Source organism: Vigna angularis, chromosome 4 (genome assembly GCF_016808095.1).
Source record: "Vigna angularis cultivar LongXiaoDou No.4 chromosome 4, ASM1680809v1, whole genome shotgun sequence".
Classification (NCBI taxonomy): domain Eukaryota; kingdom Viridiplantae; phylum Streptophyta; class Magnoliopsida; order Fabales; family Fabaceae; genus Vigna; species Vigna angularis.
Window position 1 is genome coordinate 12025811 of NC_068973.1, and position 22325 is coordinate 12048135.

The following is a 22325-nucleotide window of genomic DNA, read 5'->3' on the forward strand; positions in this document are numbered from 1 at the left end:
GAATTGGTTACTAAATGGGAAACTAAGAGTAGAGGGTCTCCATTTATATGTTTGTTTTTCAACTAGATTAGGAGTTACAAGTCATTGTACCCGTAGATGGAACCGAAAGAAAACATTGAATGTTATGTGAAACATTTATTTCAAGAATAAAAATCGTCAGATATTTGTAAGGTTTACATTATATTTTGTTTTACGTTTTATATTTTTACCATACATCTTGGGTGCTTAAAACTCTAAGATTATATTAATAGTTTAGGATAATACCAACTGTGTTTGAACAAATTCATTAATAAGCAACTTCTCCAGTGACGGTTAAACTCTATAGCAAACCACCTAATCACTCTTTCATGATACACTGATGATGATAAGATGGTTTTATTTAACATAATTTGAGCCATCCCTTATACTTGTTGAGCATGCCATGCTATTCATAGGAAGTAATGCAAGAAATTTTAGCATTTACTTTCTCCTTATTTCATCTTATTTTAGAAAATACTTTGTTACTAAACATAGTTGTTTACAGTTGAGCAGAGTTATTGACAATCGCCCCAGCATCATTCAGAAGATGAACCAGTTGTTCTGTTTTGTGTTTCTCCCAAACAGCTGCAAGATACAACATAAAACTTTAGATGCAAATAAGGAAAAAAAGAGCAACAAAAACACTGGAACGTTCTTCTCAAAAGAACTCATGTGCAGGGGCCTTATTACCATAACCACCAATGTGCTTTCCTCCAATAAACACGTTAGGCACAGTCCTAAGTCCCGTCCACTCGATTAAAGCTGAATGAATATAATTTCCATCTCCTTCGATTACATGAAACATTATATAATAAACAATATAAAGTAATAATAAAGTCATCATATAATTATAGGGTATAATAACAGATAAACATGAGAGAGTATTCATAGCACTCTTACTTTCTATGTCCAATTCAACAACCTTGTAGGTTGCTCCAAGCTGTTGGAAGAGATCTTTGACCCGCTTGCAATAACCACAGTTAGTCTTGCTGTCACCACACACACAGATTACACGATGGAATTACTGATATGAAAAAGAGAAAAATTAAAGCTATTTCATTGTACTGTGTACTTAACTGTTCCTAAGCTCACAACCAAAACTAATTTGTTGAAGGGTAAACATTTTTTAAGGGAACTTTCAATCCCTCAACAGGTATTGGAGATCTCAAATTGTACGTGATTGTTAAAAGAATTAAATTTAGTTAAGGTTTTTGGATTGGAATTACTTTTAGAGTTGAGTAAGGCCTAAGCACAAATTCTATAATCTGAATACATTTTGAACAAATCATTAGGATTTCATGGATTAAACGAGTTACTTGCAAAATATAAACAACAGGTAAGTTAGATTAAAAAGAAAAAGAAAAAGAATACCTGAAGACAACAACAGGGAAAGAGGATACTATCCCCTTAGCCTTATTCAACGCTGCTTCCATCTGTTCTTTCCTTTTCGCTGAACTCAACAAAGACCCCATTTCTTTTTCTGTATGTTTATATGGTATGGTAATTGAAGAGAAGCAGAATAGAGAAAAAGCTTGATCATTTCTTTTTCTGTATGTTTATATGGTATGGTGATTGAAGAGGACCAGAATAGAGAAAAAGCTTAAACAGGTGTTAAAAGGAAAGTGAATAAGCCAAAAACAGAGCACAGATGTTGAATTTTGCTGCTGCTTGCTGGCGCTGGGTTTCGGAGCAGAACAAAACTTGAAACGGTAATTTAGCTGAAAAAAAAAAGAAGATTAAAAGCTGAGTAGTAAGAATTGACGTTTGGAAAATTAGGGTTCAGTTCAACTTGGCAAATTGGTAATTTGGATTTCTTGGAGGAAATTGATCTATTAAACTTTTATATTATCTATTTCTAATTTTTATATTATCCATCTCATAACTTTCAATGAACAAAATGAATACATTTGCCAAGAGCTATAATTTAGACGAGGTGAGATAATGATTGGAATATCTGTGTTCACCTCCTGAGAGGGAAGGAAAACAGGAACCATAAACTCTTCAGTTATCAGTTTAGATTTTGTCAAAACAAAGAAAGGAATCTTCCTTTGCATATCGAAGACAACAAACATACTGTGTTTTTTTGTCAAGAATCCTGTAATTTTCCCAAATTTATATCACACATTTCACCACTGATTAGAAAAACCACCAATTCATTCTTCATAAAGCACTCTATAATGTGATTGACCTCACTGATGGTTTGAATCAACTAGTATTCATTTCATATGTCTAATATCTTTTATCTGTCATTGCTTTACTTATTGATTGCAGAAAATGGTTAGGTGACAAATAATAACATCACGATTATGTTTACCTTGAATTAGGACAGCAGAGGACTTGCAAATATTCGGTAGTGCAAGAAATATAAGAAATATCTCAAATCTTGGGAATGTGAGTGCTCCATGGATTGTATGCTTCTCAGAATTTCTCTTCCCAAATTTCAGGACAATGAGGAGAAAAGCATGCAGAACCATTAAACCACCACAGATCACAGCTAACCAAAACATGCTTCTGTAGAATTCTGTCCATCTATTAGACAAAAAAAAAAGAAACAAATCTTATAATCAATTATAATAAATAAGAATATATTGTTGAAGCACTTCTACTTGACAAATAAATAAATTATAATCTGAAAACAGAGTATGCTTCTTGATTTATCTCATGGAATGCCTTTTCTTATTGTTATAGATGCAGAACATAAAAGACCTTATTGCAAAACCTTCCTAGTCATTTTGAGTGTCTAATTCTACTATTGATTCTTCTTGCATTTGAGCATGCTTTGAAGTTGAGACAAATTAAATGGTTTTGACTTAACATTGAATCCATGTGTCATGAGATCTTTATGTCATTATTAATGCCTTGTTCACTTGAGTGGATTTGAGGAAGAGTAATTAAGGAGATTTGAGAGGATTTGAAAATAAATTTTTTTGTTGATTATTTGAGTGAATTTGGACGTAAATGAGATTGGATTTGGAAGTAAATTTTTTTAATTTGTCACGTCAATCAAATCCTACACTAATTCTCACAAACTTTACTTCCAAATTCATTCTCACTTATCTCCAAATTGACTCAAATAAACAACAAAAAAAATTATTTTCAAATCCTCTCAAATCCCCTTAATTACTCTCTCTCAAATCCACTCAAGTGTACAAGGTCTAAATGGTTTCACAAAAACTGGATAGGCAGTTTCATTCCACCTTTTGAGTGAAGTACATGGTTTGGTAAAAAAAAAATGTTTATTTGGAGTAGCTTGCAAATGTTCTTCATAAGATCTTTATGTCATCAAAACATAATGAGATTCTCCCGAAATATTGAAGAAACGTACATTCTCTACAAGTATAAAATAAACTTTTGTTAGTTTGACGAATACTATGAAATGCAGTTTTACGTATTTAAGATGAAACCCATTACAAATAACATTTGCATATGTTTAGCTACACAACTTATGTCACTTGAACTAAATTAAATACTTGTATCTAACATAATTTGATACTCACGAAGGATTGTGATTCCTCTTATTTTTAACCACAAAATCAAAATCATACATAGATCTATTAAACTTTGATCTAACAATATACACATGGATAATTAATTATCACTTTGTCACATGCCCTTAAAATGTTAGATTTGATTTTAATTTTGACAAGAGTGCCAAATTCTCAAATATTAAAATGAAATTCGCAAATAGTAAAACCTGTTGAAGTTGTAGTTCTTCTTTTACATGACTTGGATTGAGAGAGTTTTTTTTTTTTGTAAATCTTTAATTGTTGTGATGTTATCTATAGAATCAAGGACGTATTTTTAAGAATCCTAAATTTATGAATTTTTTATATTGAAAATTTTTCTAATAGATGTTTTAAGCAAACATGTCCATTAAGAGAAACAAAAATACAAGTAAAAGGACGTGTATGATAAATAGAGTGGTGTTTGCATGGAAAGACAGAAAAATGTGTTGATAAACGATGATACAAATAAGAGTCTCACTTGTGAGATATTAATAATAAAAAATAATTTCATTTTAAAAAACATTCAATAATGTTCCAATGTGAAAGAAAGAAACTCAGAGAGATGATTAAAAATCTAAGTAATATATAAAGAATACTAATTGAGTTATAACATATAAAACTAATTGAGTTAGTGGTGTTGCTTGAAAAGACTTCGTATGCTTTATCTAAAACTAATTTTATGTATTTATTATAAACCAGTGGCATTGATTATAATAATTATAATAAGAGTGTGAATTTATTTCTCATCACTAGATTAGGAGTTATAAGTCAAATTGTACCGGTAGATGGAAGCGAAGAAGAAGACATTGAATGTTATGTGAAATATTTATTACAAGAATAAAAATCGTCAAATATTTGTAAGGTTTACATTATATTTTGTTTTACGTTTTATATTTTTAGCATCCAAGTATGCGTGAATTTAGATGACTTAAAACTCTAAGATTATATTAATAGTTTAGGACAATACCATCTGTGCTTGAACAAATTCATTAACAAGCAACCTCTCCAGTGAGGGTTAAACTCTATAGGAACCACGTAATCACTTAGAAAAATTACACGTAATGATGTTTCAACTTTGATGATACATTCATGAGGATAAGATGGTCTTATTTAACATAATTTGAGCCATCACCTATACTTATACTTGCTGAGCATGCTATTCATGCGAAGTCATGCTAGAAATTTTAGCATATAGTTTCTCCTTATTTCATCTTATTTTAGAAAATACTTTGTTACTGAACATAGTTGTTCACAGTTGAGCAGAGTTATTGGCAATCGCCCCAGCATCATTCAGAAGAGGAACTAGTTGTTCTGTTTTGTGTTTCTCCAAAACAGCTGCAAGATACAACATAAAACTTTAGATGGAAATAAGGAAAAAAAGAGCAACAAAAACATTGGCACGTTCTTCTCAAAAGAAACTCGTGTGCAGGGCCTTACTATCACAACCACCAATGTGCTTTCCTCCAATAAACACGTTAGGCACTGTCCTAAGTCCTGTCCACTCGATTAAAGCTGAATGAATATCATCTCCATCTCCTTCAATTACATGAAACATTATATAATAAAAAAGTATAAAGTAATAATAAACGAGAATATCGATAATGCTTTAGGTAAATATGAGAAAGTTGATAAAGCTTTAGTTAAACACGAGAAAGTCGATAGATAAATTTGATGAAGTTTTAGATAAACACGAGAAATGGATGAAGTTTTAGATTTTTAGTTAAACACCAGAAAGTCAGTCGATGAAAATTTAGATAAACACAAAAGAAAGTGATGAAGTATTAGATAGACACGAGAGAGAGATTCGATGAAGCATTAGATAGACACGAGAGAGAGAGTCGATGAAGCATTAGATAGACACGAGATAGAGAGAGTCGATGAAGCATTAGATAGACACGAGATAGAGAGAGTCGATGAAGCATTAGATAGACACGAGATAGAGAGAGTCGATGAAGCATTAGAGAGACACGAGATAGAGAGAGTCGATGAAGCATTAGATAGACACGAGATAGAGAGAGTCGATGGAGTATGCAGACACGAGATAGAGAGAGTCGATGGAGTATGCAGACACGAGATAGAGAGAGTCGATGGAGTATGCAGACACGAGATAGAGAGAGTCGATGGAGTATGCAGACACGAGATAGAGAGAGTCGATGGAGTATGCAGACACGAGATAGAGAGAGTCGATGGAGTATGCAGACACGAGATAGAGAGAGTCGATGGAGTATGCAGACACGAGATAGAGAGAGTCGATGGAGTATGCAGACACGAGATAGAGAGAGTCGATGGAGTATGCAGACACGAGATAGAGAGAGTCGATGGAGTATGCAGACACGAGAGAGTCGATGGAGTATGCAGACACGAGAGAGTCGATGGAGTATGCAGACACGAGAGAGTCGATGGAGTATGCAGACACGAGAGAGTCGATGGAGTATGCAGACACGAGAGAGTCGATGGAGTATGCAGACACGAGAGAGTCGATGGAGTATGCAGACACGAGAGAGTCGATAGAGTATGCAGACACGAGAAAGTCGATGGAGTATGCAGACACGAGAAAGTCAATGGAGTATGCAGACACGAGAAAGTCAATGGAGTATGCAGACACGAGAAAGTCAATGGAGTATGTAGACACGAGTGAAAGACGATGAAGTATAAAAACACGAAAACACGTGAAAGACTATGAAGTATATAAACATAAAAACACGAAAAGACGATGAGGTATAAAAACACAAAAACACAAGAAAGACGATGAGGTATGAAAACACAAAAACACAAGAAAGACGATGAGGTATGAAAACACAAAAACACAAGAAAGACAATGAGGTATAAAAACACAAAAACAGAAAACACAAGAAAACACAAAAACACGAGAAAGAAAAAGCACAAAAGCACAGAAACAAAAAACACTAAAACACAAGAAACATGATGAAGTATAAAAATGAGAAAGACCATGAAGTTTTAGAAAAAAGAAACTTTAGGTTAGATTGAAAATGATATCAAGTGGATTGTCTAGATTTCAATTTCAACGGGTAAATAGTGTCTTGCCTAAAAGCTTTAATACACTCTAAAAGCAGGTAACTCACCTTAACTTGAAAATAGACTCTTAAAGCAAAGAATAAGCGAAGACCACAAACATGAAAACAACATTGATCTAACAAGAAAAGAAAATTGATATAATAGACCAAACATGAAATCACTCGAGAGAGTATTCATAGCACTCTTACTTTCTGTGTCCAATTCAAAAACCTTGTAGGATGCTCCAAGCTGTAGGAAGAGATCTTTGACCCGCTTGCAATAACCACAGTAAGTCTTGCTGCCACCACACACAGATTACACGATGGAATTACTAATATAAAAAAGAGAAAATTTAGAGCTATTTCATTGTACTGTGCACCTAACTATTCCTAAGCTCACAACCAAAAACTAATTGGTTGAAGGGTAAACATTTTTGAAGGGAACTTTCAATGTCTCAACAGGTATTGGAGACCTCAAATTGTACGGTGATTGTAGAAGAATTAAATCTATTTAAGGTTTTTGTATTGGAATTACTTTTAGATTTGAGTGAGACCTAAACACAAATTCTATAATCTGAATACATTTTGAAAATCATTAGGATTTCATGGATTAAACAAGTTACTTGCAAAATATAAAACAACAGGTAAATTAGATTGAAAAGAAAAAGAAAAAAAATACCTAAAGACAACAACAGGGGAAGAGGATACTATCCCCTTAGCCTTATTCAACGCTGCTTCCATCTGTTCTTTCTTTTTCGGTGAACTCATCAAAGAACCCATTTCTTTTTCTGTATGTTTATATGATATGATAATTGAAGAGGAGCAGAATAGAGAAAAAGCTTGAAGCTTTGGCTTTGGACAGGTGTTGAAAGGAAAGAGAATAAGCCAAAAACTTGGTGGCACGGGGTTTGGGAGCAGAACAAAACTTGAAACTGTAATTTAGCTGAACAAAATGAAGATTAAAAGCTGATTAGTAAGAATTGACGTTTTGGAAAATTAGGGTTCAGTTTAACTTGGCAAATTGGTAATTTGGGTTTCTTGGGGGAAATTGATCTATAGTGCGAGGAGAATATAATAACATCATCAGAATAAAGGATGATAACAGTACGAGAAGAATAAAGGTTTAGATTTTTAAGGTAAGAATTTATTCATCTCCATTCTTCTATTTAGTAAATATGAATTTTTTACTCTCTTTTTTGTTGCTTTGACTTATCTCTTTCTTCCCTCTTTGTTGTTATATGCAAAAAAAACCTTGATAATATGCAAAAAACGATTAACACATAGAATTGTGCACCATCTTACATGATAAACAAGTTGACAGGAACGGGAGGCAAATCCATGTAGATTTATTACAGTAAGATACAAATTGTTCTAAAATGAGATACGAATCTAACTATTTTCTGTATTATTTGGAAGAAAAAATGGCTTCCAAATCTTTGTACAATGAACTTGATTTTGACTTGAACTCAGAAGATGAGCTCCCACTCCTTTTGTTTCCCCATAACCCACTCCATGCAGTAGTGCCACTAGTCGAAGGATCATTTACACTTCTTTCCCTACCAAAGCTAGACTTTGCAAATTCCCTTATCTGTTTCAACCACGCTCCATCAGGTGTACCCGAGCTTCTACTACTTGAGAATCTTGACCTGTCACCACCTGAAGCAGTGTCTCTAGACTCTTCAATATTCCCAGTTCCGTTTTGTGGTAACCTATTTACCAAGTCTTTGATGCACTTTTGAGGGATGAAATACAAAAGAAACCCAATCAAGGCATTTTTTAAACCTACCAAGAGTGATTTTTCCCCAGGGTCCAGCATCTTTGTTTGCACATATAAAGCATACCATTCATTGATGATCTGTGCACAATACTCCACTAGGAACAGCACTAGCATGAAAATCCCAGTCTTAGTCTCAGCTCTCACAGAAAATTCCTTCTTCAGAAGGATAAAACAAGTACCAAATAAAGCAACTTCACAGGTGAGTGAGATAATCTCCACTAGCTGAACCCTTTTCTTTATAAAAGGTTTCTTTAGCAACATGAAGAACAGCTGAAAAGAAGTCATAGACAACATAATAATCACAGGGGTCTTAGAAGACTGAGTTGGAACAAAGTGACCTGCCAAAATTCCCAGTGAAACACGCCTTATGGATTCAAGAAACACGTAGTATATCCTAAGAATCCCAAACAGCTTTTGGATGAAAGGTGCTTCTGCATCTTCTGTTTCATCATCAGAGGCAATGATGCGGTCTCTTTGACTTGGAGGGTTGCCAGTGCCACCAGATATCTGTGAAAGCATGTACTTTGGAGGGCCTCTCAAGTCTTCAAACAGTGGGCCAAAGATGGTTAGATAAACAGATCTAGGTTGTTCTTTCCATGTCCATTGGCCTCTTTTACCTGGCCCCAGAGTTACTCTCACAAGCTCTTGGTACCAGTGAAATGTCAAACCTTCTTGATGGACTTCCTTGTATTGAAGCAACTTTCCAAATGTGATTCCAATGGAGAGGAACAAGAACAAAGCCAGAAGAACAATGGACACAAAAACGAACAGTATAGTTCCAACAGCAATTCCAGAAGGAGATCCCCCTATAGCCATAATGCAAAAGAGAAAAATTAAACCTAGTGATTGTGTGAGAGAAGTTTTGGACTTCTGAATAAATGGCCTTGCATTGAATACTGAAATCATATAAGGGAAGTGATCTCATTGCTGTCATCTATTTCTAATTTTTCTATTATCCTTCTCATAAGTTTCAATAAATCAAATGAATACATTTGCCAAGAGCTATAATTTAGACGAGGTGAGATAATGATTGGAATATCTGTGTTCACCTTCTGAGAGGGAAGGAAAACAGGAACCATAAACTCTTCAGTTATCAGTTTAGATTTTGTCAAAACAAAGAAAGGAATCTTCCTTTTCATATCGAAGGCAACAAACATACTGTGTTTTTTTGTCAAGAATCCTGTAATTTTCCCAAATTTATATCACACATTTCACCACTAATTAGAAAAACCACCAATTCATTCTTCATAAAGCACTCTATAATGTGATTGACCTCACTGGTGGTTTGAATCAACTAGTATTCATTTCCTATGTCTAATATCTTTTATCTGTCATTGCTTTATATTTTGCTTTACTTATTGATCACAGAAAATGGTTAGGTGACAAATAACAACATCATGATTATGTTTACCTTGAATTAGGACAGCAGAGGACTTGCAAATATTCGGTAGTGCAAGAAATATAAGAAATATCTCAAATCTTGGGAATGTGAGTGATCCATGGATTGTATGCTTCTCAGAATTTCTCTTCCCAAATTTCAGGACAATGAGGAGAAAAGCATGCAGAACCATTAAACCACCACAGATCACAGCTAACCAAAACATGCTTCTATAAAATTCTGTCCATCTATTAGACAAAAAAGAAACAAATCTTATAATCGATTATAATAAGTAAGAATATATTGTTGAAGCACTTGTACTTGACAAATAAATAAATTATAATCTGAAAACAGAGTATGCTCCTTGATTTATCTCATGGAATGCCTTTTCTTATTGTTATAGATGCAGAACAAAAAAATGTATCCTCTTAGTCCATTTTTGAAGCAGTGGTTCATTTGCAAACCTTTTCTGACATCTGGTTGAAATTGGGTATATCATGTGTTGACAACTAGAATGCAATATACTAAGTTGGCAATTTCCAGTTAACATTGTAGTAAAGTATTGGTGGTCTAGTATTCAATTTCCAGTTAACATTGTAGTAAAGTATTGGTGGTCTAGTATTCATTTTTTTTCAAAACAATATTAGTTTGAGCTAACAAAAAGTGAGTTGAGTGTTTTGCTAGTATCCTTTGTATGCTAATGATGACCTTTTCTGTATAGAAATGAAAAAACTGATTTCCAAATATATTGTAATGTATTGAAACATATAACTTACCCAGAGGGATGTTGTGAATCCAAAATATATTCAGCTTCTGGTTTCATATTTTCACTCTGCAAGTGTGCACTATGAATTAAGAATTGACGATTTTTCATTAACATAGATAAGAAATTCAATTTCTCTGCACTATTGATATACATCTCAACTTATTCTAACCTCAAAATATTGCTGGTACTCTGAAGAAGTAAGTGGTGATCCATACACTGAAGCAGCCAAATTCAAACTCTTAACTAACTTGTTTGGGATTGTTGCTGGAGCCTTGTTGATGACCTTAGAGGTTCCAAAGGGATTAGAGCTTACCTTGAATAGGTTCATTGGTTCATTTTCCCATGGAACAGTAAAATAGGGTATGGTCCATTGCAAATGTCTGGCAAATTCATAAAACTCGACTGGCAACTTAACTGCTAACCATCTAGATAGTGCAAACACCTGAATATGGCCCAAAATTCTCTGCATGATTGACAAAGTTATCCTATCAATGTGGTTTTCTCTCCATAATCACTATAAAAATAAAAGAACATTCTGTAATTTACAGAAACTTTTCAAAGTTGAAAGAAAACTAAAAGTTCAAGATGCTAAAAGAAAATTATTTCATGTTGGTTGAGAAGAAGCAATGGTTTCTACTCTCTACCCTTGAATGCAAAATCTAGGACCAATATTTTGTTTGTGACAAGTTGGCATGGAAGAAAGTGAGTTAGTGAGTGAGCAACTGAGCATTGAAATAGAGAAAATTTATCTTCATCCATTGTTTTGTTTTTACTTTTCCTTGTTTATAAACTCGATCAAGCTCCATTTGATAATTTGTCAAGCTTGATATCTGAGTCTCTCTTCCAAAGTATTCTATGTCACTGACTCTCCATTTAAATAACAGGATATAAACTGGTGTAACTTGTCAGCAGGATTCAAGTTAAGTGTCTCACAAGAAGATTCCTCGCTGGATCGAAGACCAAAAAAGACGATGATCTTGTAAATGTACCAACAGATTGAAGGCTTGCAGTTGAGATAGTAAGAAAACCCGCAGCAATTGATGTCACCACAAATGAAGCAGTTGCAAATGCTGAAACCACTGAGGAAATGAGAGGCATAGAGTCTGCACGATTGCAAAACCATAAATATTTTAACAACTTGATAAAATAGGTGCAAATAAAAAAACAATATTGTGATATACACGAATAGAAATGCTCACAAGATGGGAAAAAAAAAATATAAATATCAGCTCTAATAGCAACACTATCACCAAAAAAAGAATGAATAAGCAAAACTAAAAATCTTACAGCGCCTCACTTGTAGAAAATTAGAAGCTAGATTTTTGTTCCCAGCAACATCTCTTGTTACATTCTCATGCACACCAACAAAGACTAAACCATCATCTGCTAGTAACTCAACCATGTATATGTCGCGTCTTATTTCATGGAAACTAGACAGAAAACAAAAGTTGATGTCTGTCAATAGACATTTGGCTTTCACATAATGATTGTGGAGAGAGAGAGGGATATTTAGCATGCTTTGAAAAGATTAACGTTATTAGTTTAAAAAGATTATATCAATTATTTTTTAAGTTTAGGATCAAAATATAACAAATTTTCAAATCAGGCCAATTCCAATTTTGTGTTCAAGTTTGAAAGGTTAAAAACATATTTATGTCCTAAGAAAATGGCCATCCACAAAAATACTTACCTTTTTAGTAAACCCCCTGAAATTGATATGCAAGAGGAGTTGAAGCCAAAAACAGGCTTCACAAATTTAACTAATATTTGGAGATTGTGCTCTCTTGTCCTCATGCTATATGTACTCAACATCACAGCAGGCCTCGTAGTATCTGAATTCCATGCATGGGTATGTTAGCAAAGAGCATAGGAATCTCAAGATTCTTAAGACAAAGGTGTGTAAAAACAATATATGTTTTTTCTTAGTGGTTGGTGGATAGAATGTACCATAAAGGAAAGTAACTGGTGCAGTTGGTGAAACTTGAGTCCCTTGTCTGGTTATTATAGACTCTGAATTGAAGTTAATTGATATTATAGAAGTAGAGGATATATTAGCAATCTGAAATAAGAGTTGGCCAAAAGAAAGTGTAAGCAGAGGAGAAGCACTTAGAATAAGCATATGATATACACCCTTAAAACTTATCATATCAACGAATCAATCAACTGACCATGAATCCAAATCTTCTATCTCCAAGGCTTTTTGAATTATTTAGAAGAAGTGAACCCTGACTAATGTTGATAGAATTCAAAATTTCTGTAGATGAATTCAGAACTGGAGCTGAGAAGTACAAATATATCTTTAGCCTGTCAAAGTCATTAGTTGCCTGTACTGTTCTCGTTTCACTGTTAAGTTGAAGCAGTTCTTCTGGTACACGAGTCCTGATGTTGACATAAACTTTTCTCCTGTCTGTATCATGGTTGCCATAGAGGAAATCAAGTTCTGAACATTAAAAAGTAACCAAATGTGTTCTACAGTGTTGTTTACTTATATTTAGAATGCATAAAAATCTTCGAAGCTCCTAGCCTCTACAATACTGATACACGATAACATAATGTTCAGTTCTATTGGATTAAAAGTTCAAGCACCTGTAGAAAAAGACAGTACAGCATCTTTGAGGCCACAAGCACCAAAGCACATGAACTTTTATCCATAAAAGTAATCAAACAAATGACACATCACGCATTGCTGAGAATAATACTATGGTATGCCAAAGGGACTATTCAAGGGTTTAAGAAGTCCTTTAAGAATGAAGATTTTTTTGAAGTCCTTTTTTCATGGAGGTCTCAAGCAATTAGTCCTAAAAAAGTATTTTTGAGGCCTAAAGCAATTAGTACTAGAAAACATTTTTTTAGACCTTCTTTTCTTGGAGGCTTAAAACAATGGTTTTACCTGTTTGGACCTTGAACTGACCTACTATGACAGAATAAAAGATTCACTTACCAAAATGTATATAAACACTAGAATTTGGCATTCTCATAAAGCTGTTGCCAGCAAGGTCAGTGCAGAAGTTCCTATCCATTACAACGATTGCTCGGCCATATTGAACTGTAGATGACAGACTAACGAGAAGAGAATATGTGAGATTTGGCTGTAAAACTCTAAAGGAAGATGGTATGACCTGGCCAGCACCATAGACAAGAAGCTGTAGAGAAATAACAAAGCAGTGTGTTAAAGACTGAGGCAGTATTATATTAACAGCATTTATTTTTTCAAGACACCTCACCCCCTTAATATGGATTTTGCATTTTCCATAGCGACAACAGAGCTCGGAAGAAATTATCATTGCTATACAGGTAGAAAAATTCCATATTTTTTTTTTACATTAATTTCTTGGAAATATATGGCATTCGTTGGAAACAAGTTACAGAGAAGAGATCTGCTATAGATACATGGTAAAAAAGACAACTTCAGAAATATAAGCAACCTTGGTTAGCCACCCACTTACATTGCATGCATTTACTGACTTGCATCCAAAACCTCCTCCAACTATACAGGGTTCTGTGAAAGATATGTTTACAGACACATTTAAGGAACTTGTAAAAGATGTTGAGGCAGTAACATACGCCGTTGGGGGAGTTGTATCTGAAAGAAAATAATGTAGTGAAATGTTAAAATGGTATTTCAAAATAAGTTCATGTTAGATATCATTGGTATTACATGAAGATTTTATTAAAAAAGAGAAAAAAAAAGAAAAACATGGAAAGACAAGACTACACCAAATTCATGACAAAATTACAGTGCAGACAGGCAAAAAATACCTATTATGTTCAATGAAAAACAGATTTATGTTAATTAGTCAGGTAGAAAGTTCAAGCAATATTTCTTCTTTCCCTCCTTTCCATGATTCTGGAAACTTGTTTTTCCATGTTACAATGATGCAAGCAAAAGGTAGTTAAGCATTGAGATAATGAGATGCATTAGCTATCCTACTAAAAATGTCAAAAGAAATTTTGCTACTGACATTTGTGGCATAAACTGTTAAGCTTGAAACATTAATGTTCTCCTATTTTATGCTACCTTATTTAGTCAAAATACTCTGGACATAGGTTCTTTCATTAACCACACATAATCAGAAATTAAAAGGGGTCAAATCCCAGAAGTGATTGTTAACTAATAACAAGGATAAGGAATTAAGTATGGTTTCTTAACCAACAATCCAGTTATAGGTGGCACAGTTATAGCCAAGTCCTTCATGTCTGGTGCAGACTTCAAAAGTATGATTTCCATCCCTCAAATTTCTGTATGAAACTTTTCCATGTCTACATACTGATTTGATCTCATCATCCAGCTGCAACATGGTATTTCAGAACAATCAGAATAGCTTATAACATCCCCTCCCCATCCAAAAGATACAAAACCCAAAAGGAATATAAAACAAAATTAACACCATGAACCAGCATTTTAGTTCTAGTGCTACTCACAAACACAACAGAGTAGTTTAAGACATGATATAATCTGTCAAGTGAATCTAACCCCTTTAACCTTAAAATTATTGTACGATATGGTTCCTCACATGTTTTTGTTACCATCCAAAATTCACGTTTCAAATAGTTACTAAAACTGTGCTACACCTACATGTGAAGATTGGTCAAAACCATAGACATGTGATGTGTCAGTTGAAGATCATGCAATAATTGCTCCTTAAAAGGATTTAACACACGTAAGCTGTACTATGTTTCACATGTCTTCCCACAGAAAAGAAAGCTCTCGAATCAGAAAATTGATAAATTTGGTGATTTAATTTCTTTATCAATCTCGGTCTTGTATAAAAACATGCCCACGTTAATGAAAAACTACACTAAGTAATATAATCAACATTTCACAACAACAAAATGATTGAATTGCTGGTTAAATTAAGCTACTCTTAGAAGTAAACGACTTGCCAAATTAACACACCCAAACACACAAACCTTGCATATGAGGGTGCAGTTTGAGCAATGGCCCCTACTAGAAGAGTTAAGAACTTGGAAAGCAAATGTTGCTGACTTAGAGTGAGAGAATGCGTGAGGGACCTTCAAGAACTTCACATAAACATCAGAGGCACCACATTTGGTAATGGAACACAGCAATGGTAAAAGGAAACAGAGTACAGAAAGAAATGGGAGTCTAAGCAGACCCATATTAGAACACAGTAAGAGTAGAAGCCACTTAAGTGTGAAAGAGTGATATTTTCATGTTGGTGTGGTGAAAATGTTTGAAGTGAGTGAAGAAGAAGAGCTTGGCATGCAAAAGGGTGCACAGAGATAGAGAAAGAAAGATAAGAGGAAGCTGTTGTGCACTAAGAAAGTGGCTTCAACCATGGCCATTGAATCATTGATGATGATAATTGCATTAAGGATAAGCGAACATGAGCTTGTGCAGTACAACACTCGATGAATTTCGTGGTCTTTGTCGTTGTTGTGATAGAGACCCACGTTGTAACAGTAAAGGGTAATTATGAATCATGGTATCACTATAGATAGACACAGAAAAGTGAAAAAAAAAAAAGTACTTATGAGTGTGTTGGTCCAATTTTGTGATGGCCCTTGATGTGATGCAAGAAATGAAGACAAAATGTGAGTGGTGAGCAGATCTTTCTCTCTGCTTCACACAGTGACAACATGGTTTGGGTGAGATAATAAAATGTGTGCTGATCTCAACCTTATAAACGTTATCTCTCGTTACATTTTGATCTTATCATAAAGTTCTACACTCTCATGACACATATCATCTGCTATAACACAATCAATGCATCAAATACTAAGAGCTACGAAACAAGAAAATGGGGTTAAAGAAAGAAAACGAAAACAAAGAATTACACACAACAGAAAGCTGCAACTCACATAATAAAACACTTCATTCCACTGTTTGTGTTTAACCAGAACAGATCATATTTCTTAAGACGTGACTCTTAAGACGTTGAATAGAAATATGGATGAAGAAACATTAATTTATTGTTCTAAAGTTTTGAAAAATTATTTGAATAATTTGATTGAAATAAAAAAAAAATCATATTTTTAAGTTTTAATGTTTAGTTTAACCAAAATAATTTTTTAGGATAGCAAAGAGTAATATTTAAATATTATATAGCTGGAAAATAGTTTTCCAATTATTATTATAATTTAGTTATTCAAAGTAATTTATAAATTTTATATATTCATTTTTTACAATGGCATACTATGTTATTATTTAGAATATTATATGATATTAAAATATTAATTTAATTCTACAATAAAACTCGTGGCCTTAAAATTACTGTTTTCACCAATTTAATTTCTTATCTAGTTTTAAAGGCATCGATTCGTTCTAAATATTTGGAGCGTATCACAATAGTTCATTTTCATATCGCCTCTGAGTTTCTATCACCCAAAAATAAATCGCATTTTGTATACGATCTTTAATAATTATTTAAAAAAAATAAGTTGTTTATGTTTGAATTCAATACTCAAAATTATTTTATACCATTATCTAAATTAAAAAATATATTAAAATACTCTTTCAGTAAAATAATTTAAATGGACCTAGAAAATTAGTATCATAATTTTGTACATCATTTATCAAGACTGATCAATGAGACGATTGTAGATAATTTCATGACCATGTAATAAGATAAGGTTTTGAAGTTGACGAATTTCTATATTCCACCACATCTAATTTATCAATTAATTATTTAGTCGTATAAACATTATTAGCTAATAATTAGTTGTTATTCTTCAATTCTACATTGACTTTGTATGAGTACCTTTTAAGAAATGAACCTACATTTTTTTTTACATTATTTAAATTTAATTTTACGAGTTAAGATATATTTGTTCTAGTGTTTAAAAATCTCTCAATTGTTTAATGGATAAAATAAAAGTAATTAGTCAGTTGAATATTATTTTGAATATAGTAAAATAAATTATATTCTTAGTACAATAATTTTAATTTTTTATAAGCTTTGTTTCAACTCTGTTAAAAATTAATATAATTGCTGATAAAAACATAAAAAATTAGTACAAATTTGGTCTTTAGTAATTATTATGTGCGTTTATTAAAAAATTAAATTAATACGCAATTAATAATGAAGGAATCATAAATGATTGTAAATTTACACAACAAACAACAAAGGAGAAAAAATTATCTCCAAATATAATGATGACATATTACATTTTTTTTAATAAATACACGTTACAATTAATGCAATTATATCAAAGTGCAAACAAAATTAATGCAATTAAATTTTTTTATAATAAAATTATAACTTTTTTATTATACTAAAATAAAATATGTCAATTGGATTAGACCAACTATTTCTTTTCTTTAAGGACAAATTTTTTAAGTATGAATGTAATATACCAATATTTGAAAATTTTGTTTTAAATTAATCTAACTCGGCCAATAATAAATAAAGTTTTATTAAAAATATATTTTAACAATTTAAAATAATATCAAGATAAATAATATTTCAAATAAAGTCGACCGACATATTTATTAACACTAAGGACCTGTGCTGCGTTCATAATCTAATTGAAATGAATAAGTATTATATCAAAGGTGTGTTGCTAAAATATAATTGTCTTAGACTTCATATGTGTTTTTATTGGGTTTAGATTTGAGGTCCGTGGTAGAATCCTAATATTTACATGTAATTTTTTTTAGATGCTTAAGTAAGAGTTTATAGATAAGATGATATGAGTGGAAAAAGAGTGATCAATTTTAGTGAGCAATGCTCCTTGGTTGAGTTCTTTATATTTGATTCGAGCGAAATTCGCTGTTGAGCCTAAGTATATGAAGAATGATGATAAATAAATATTGTATAAAGAGAGGACACAATGACTATATGTTATAAATAATCTTTATGGTTGAAACTATTGAGCTTTAAAGGTACATTAAAGTCTTCCTTTAGATCGGGTATGTACGCAGACCCCCAAGCTCGGGAGTTTGACCAACGCTTTGTCTTATCTCATTGGATGACAACTCTGCTTTGGCCGAGTTGCATCTGACTTATTCATGCAAATATAAAAGACTTTATCGTGGCTATAATTGACCTTTTGGCCGAGCTTAAACCAACTTATGAGTAGGTGGAATGTTGTCTATCCAAGCTTAATGACACCATATTCAAACTTAAAGATATTTGCGCTATCTTTTAGGTTTTGTCTTGTTGAGCACTCTTCTTGGTTTTAGTGCAACATGAATAAGGGGTTTTCGATAATGATTGCCTTTAAGCGTCTAAAGTGCACTTTTACATTAATTGCATCTAACTTCTTTGTTGATGTTTCACCATCTCGTTGGCTTGATGAAAAGACACGAAGCGTCAAAGGTCATGACCTTTTGGAGGGAAACAACGTTTTATAAACCCTTATTTTGAGCTTCGTGACTCTTCCTTTTTCAGTTTCAATTTCTCCTTGCTTCACAACAATCCTTGTTCTGGATCCACATTCTACAATTTACGAACAACCTTTCTTCAAGTTTCTCCTCTACATACTTCTTTGTTTGTCCTTCATCTGCTAGGTATGTCTTCTTCCTCCAACTCTTCTCTAGGTCATCCTCTACTAGAGAGGGAGATTACCACCATGGATGAGGGTTCTTCATTTTCATTTGATCGCGAGACAAGGTTTCCTCCCCCAAAGCTCCTTAACATCATTTCCCCTTTAATTCTTTCTTTAGGGGTTACTATAGTGACTTCTAGGAAACATTAGGTTAAGTCAAAGGACAAAAGGAAAAAAATGGCTTCTCCTGCCCCAAAAACCAAGCATAAGGATCACTTTCTTCCTATTAGAGATGCTAGGTATACTTGAGGTTTAGATGAGGTTGCTTCCTACATCTCTGATTTTAATTTTTTCAGGAAAGTGAATGAATTTGTTGTCGCCTTCAAAATTTGTCGGGATGGGCTCATTGCTCTCCCTTGTTCCCTTTCGGATAGGGGTTTTATGGTACCTGAGGCTAGCGAGGGTACCTTTGTCTTTTCTTATGAATACTTTTTTAAAGTTTTTTATGTGACTTTCCCCTTTCCAATTTTGAGTCGGCTCTTCCGACATATTTGAGCGCTGCCTGTTAGAACGATGCAACGGAATGGTTAACGCATTTAACAAACCAAGAGGGAGTGAATTGGTTTCTTATTTCAAATCGTTCTTTTAATAATTTTCTCAATTAAATATAAAACTTCCTTAAAACAATTTAAACAAATTAAAGAGTAAGAAAGAGAGAAAATTGCACAGGTAATTTTTATCCTGGTTCGGATCAAATAGATCCTACATCCAGTTGTTAATCTCAACTGAGAATTAACACTGCACTAGCACAAACCAACAAACTGTTACAATTACAAAGAAAATAAAACAGTTTAAGGTTAGAACACCTCTCTTGTTACCCCAAGAGATGAAACTCCCTTCCCCTGTGACCCACAAGGGATGAACACCTCCTCTGAATCTTCACAAAGGATGAACTCTTCCTTCGAATGCTTCACGAAGGATAACAGGCTTTCAACTTAGCAACAACAACAACACTCAATCACACTCCCTGTGAAAGTTCTCGCTCTGTGCCAACAACAACAACACTCAATCACACTCCTTGTGAAAGTTCTCGCTTTATGTCAACACGTCAAGTTCTCAAAGGCACAACACAAGGGTTCAGCAAACCCTAGAACACTTATCATCGCACACTGCATATAAGATTTTCCAAAATACACTTATTTCGTATTTTCGTATTTCATATTTTAGAATGAGAGTACCAATCTAATTTATAGAGATCTCACTCAAGGATACCTCCAAAAATCTGTTGTCAACTAATTAACGTGTGATAATCAATTATCTAATTATGGTAATTGATTATGCATTTAATGAATGCACAATAGTGAAAAAATTGCTTAAAAATTCTCATAATTGCTCGTGATAATCAATTATGGCAAGTCATAATTGATTATTGATAATTGATTATTATAAGTTGATAATCAATTATCTTGAGTATAAAATGAGGTTTTCTGATTTAAAATAAATTTTAACGCAACCTAAGGCACACAATACATAGAATCAAGGATAAACCACATCCTATACATAAATCTACTAAATTACAAAAGCTTTAATATAAAAACAAGTCTTTATGAAGATCTTCCTGCAATAAGAGCACTTGAGACTTGACTTTGAGACATCATCAAAAATTTTGGTCTTTAGCTTTATGCTAACACTGCTCATAGTCAACTTCACCCCAATAGTTGGGTTTTGTAAAAGCGTTTCAAGTTTTGTGTAATCAACTAGGAATAGTGTGCTTTGTCCAACTTTTCACATACTTTTATCAACTAAAGCATGGGTCTTAAGTTAGCTAGGTTTCCTTGAACAATGCCTGACATTCCCTTTTCACACCTTACACTCAATCGTTTAAAAAATTTAAAACTTGTTTCATTAAGCTAAAGGCTTATACTCCAAAGGTTGAGCTCAAATTATTTCTCAATCCTGATCGAACTCGAAAATTTCCTCCTTCTTGGGGTCGTCCCTTCAAATTCAACTATGTTGGGAAGAATTTATTCAGTATCGAGGAGAAGAGGGGTGTTGGCTTCTTCTACCAATTACCTTAGTTGGAAGGAAATTCTTTGAGTCCTTGATGTCGAGGTCCCCGACGCTCATTTTTTATGGTAAGCTAGAATTATGTTTGAGTTTTTCCTTTGTGACTGATTTTTTGAACCTTTTTCCTCTTTTTTGCAGAATACATGTTAGGCCAATTGGATTACAAGGCTTTTAGGAAGAATGTCAGACTGGTTGTTCGCCTTCCTTCCAAGAAGAAGAAGACTGGGGCAAGATCATCGTCATCTACCCCATTGTGACTTGTCCTCCTATAACTATTGTAGATATTAGAGTCATAACCTAGAATATTTACGTCAGATAAAAACTAAGAGGGAGTCGAATTAGTTTGTTTAATAAAAATTGACACTTTCTAATTTTTTCAAAATCTATCATTCAATTAAAACCTTTTTATATTATTTTAATAGGTTTAGTAAAATAAAGAAATCAGGGAATAGAAAATTCGTACATAGATATTTTATATTAGTTCGAATAAAAAGACCATATGTCCAGTTGTAATCTCTCTAAAAAATGGATTAACTTAAACACTAAAAATAAACCAAATTTACAATCATATAAGAAAGAGTTTAGAGTTTAGAGAACAACTCTCTTGAAGACAAAAGAGATGAAAGGAACCTTCCTGGAATAACACATGAGTGTTAGGTGTTGTTGAAGGGATTAAACAGTCTACAAATAGTGTTGAACACTTAAAGATTTTCAGAAGCATTTAGAAAGCTTTTAAAACGAAAACAAGGATGAAGACCTATTTTTATATTGATTCACTCCAATATGAGTTATATCCAGTTCTCCCTTAAGTACCTTTAAGGGGTTCTACTAATCTTTAAAAGACTACAAACGATTTTGACCACTCTTGATTTTACAAACTAACCCAACTAGTTAAATGAGTTTCACTATTCCTGATTACATTGGTCCAACTAACTACTTTAACTCCATTGAGTTAAATCAACAAGTATTTTAATTCATTTATGAATATACAAAACAACAAAGTGTTTTTTCTAAAACAAGTACAAATGATTACTCTAATAGAGAGGATAAATTTTCAATACAATGAATATATGAAAACTTGTAATAAAGTTTTTCTTTTTCAAAAGAGAAAGTCTAGAAGATGTAAGCGAGAGAGAACGTTGATAGTGTAAGAGCAATAAAAAATATTGTTCTTGTTATTTTCTCTTCATGTAATCCTCTTTATATAGACTTCTTTAATAAAGATTTGTTACTCAGAACATTGACTTTCACGTAGGGTTGGTAGCCTTTAGGTCTAAGGTCAAATGCAATGTTACTTCTTACAGAGGCAACCATGTTTCTTGTACGAATGCGTTAGACAGAAAACATT

The 22325-nt window shown here is 33.1% G+C and overlaps 3 protein-coding genes across 5 annotated transcripts; all 3 read right to left on the minus strand.

The window, feature by feature from the left end:
• Positions 1-270: 270 nt before the first annotated feature.
• Positions 271-1609, minus strand: LOC108331215 (glutaredoxin). Of its 2 annotated transcripts, none has more exons than XM_052875930.1 (4): positions 1390-1609; positions 919-1007; positions 709-780; positions 271-603 (listed from the first exon to the last, which is right to left on the minus strand). In XM_052875930.1, the coding sequence occupies exons 1-4, from the start codon at positions 1488-1490 to the stop codon at positions 518-520; spliced, it is 348 nt and encodes a 115-aa protein (XP_052731890.1). In that variant the 5' UTR covers positions 1491-1609; the 3' UTR covers positions 271-517. The 2 variants fall into 2 exon arrangements, with proteins under 2 accessions (XP_052731890.1, XP_017421351.2); XM_017565862.2 differs by having other exon boundaries at positions 709-804; positions 1390-1589.
• Positions 1610-4448: 2839 nt separating this feature from the next.
• LOC108331840 (glutaredoxin) lies at positions 4449-7572 on the minus strand. Its single transcript, XM_017566807.2, has 4 exons — positions 7218-7572; positions 6749-6837; positions 4962-5060; positions 4449-4859 (listed from the first exon to the last, which is right to left on the minus strand). Exons 1-4 carry the CDS (start codon positions 7316-7318, stop codon positions 4774-4776), a joined length of 375 nt encoding a protein of 124 aa, XP_017422296.1. The 5' UTR covers positions 7319-7572; the 3' UTR covers positions 4449-4773.
• Positions 7573-7852: 280 nt separating this feature from the next.
• LOC108331839 (uncharacterized) lies at positions 7853-15794 on the minus strand. Of its 2 annotated transcripts, XM_017566806.2 has the most exons (13): positions 15371-15794; positions 14610-14748; positions 13906-14042; positions 13401-13602; positions 12628-12866; positions 12407-12518; positions 12150-12291; positions 11747-11889; positions 11393-11562; positions 10629-10922; positions 10470-10525; positions 9727-9941; positions 7853-9121 (listed from the first exon to the last, which is right to left on the minus strand). In XM_017566806.2, exons 1-13 carry the CDS (start codon positions 15578-15580, stop codon positions 7944-7946), a joined length of 3237 nt encoding a protein of 1078 aa, XP_017422295.1. In that variant the 5' UTR covers positions 15581-15794; the 3' UTR covers positions 7853-7943. The 2 variants fall into 2 exon arrangements, with proteins under 2 accessions (XP_017422295.1, XP_052731891.1); XM_052875931.1 differs by lacking the exon at positions 15371-15794 and having other exon boundaries at positions 14614-14750.
• Between the last annotated feature and the right edge of the window lie 6531 nt (positions 15795-22325).

Excerpts from the sequence above, each read along its gene's own strand:
- LOC108331840 (XM_017566807.2), bottom strand. The coding sequence starts at position 7,318 with ATGGGTTCTTTGATGAGTTCACCGAAAAAGAAAGAACAGATGGAAGCA. Across the intron at positions 6,838-7,217 it reads TCCCCTGTTGTTGTCTTTAG|CAAGACTTACTGTGGTTATT; the intron begins GTATTTTTTTTC and ends GTGTGGTGGCAG. Across the intron at positions 4,860-4,961 it reads GCACATTGGTGGTTGTGATA|CTGTTTTGGAGAAACACAAA; the intron begins GTAAGGCCCTGC and ends TGTATCTTGCAG.
- LOC108331839 (XM_017566806.2), bottom strand. The coding sequence starts at position 15,580 with ATGGGTCTGCTTAGACTCCCATTTCTTTCTGTACTCTGTTTCCTTTTA. Across the intron at positions 13,603-13,905 it reads AGTCAGTAAATGCATGCAAT|CTTCTTGTCTATGGTGCTGG; the intron begins GTAAGTGGGTGG and ends ATTTCTCTACAG. Across the intron at positions 9,122-9,726 it reads CTCTGCTGTCCTAATTCAAG|GGGGATCTCCTTCTGGAATT; the intron begins GTAAACATAATC and ends TTATGGCTATAG.
- LOC108331215 (XM_017565862.2), bottom strand. The coding sequence starts at position 1,490 with ATGGGGTCTTTGTTGAGTTCAGCGAAAAGGAAAGAACAGATGGAAGCA. Across the intron at positions 1,008-1,389 it reads TTCCCTGTTGTTGTCTTCAG|CAAGACTAACTGTGGTTATT; the intron begins GTATTCTTTTTC and ends GTGTGGTGACAG. Across the intron at positions 805-918 it reads TGTTGAATTGGACATAGAAA|GAGATGGAAATTATATTCAT; the intron begins GTAAGAGTGCTA and ends ATGTAATCGAAG.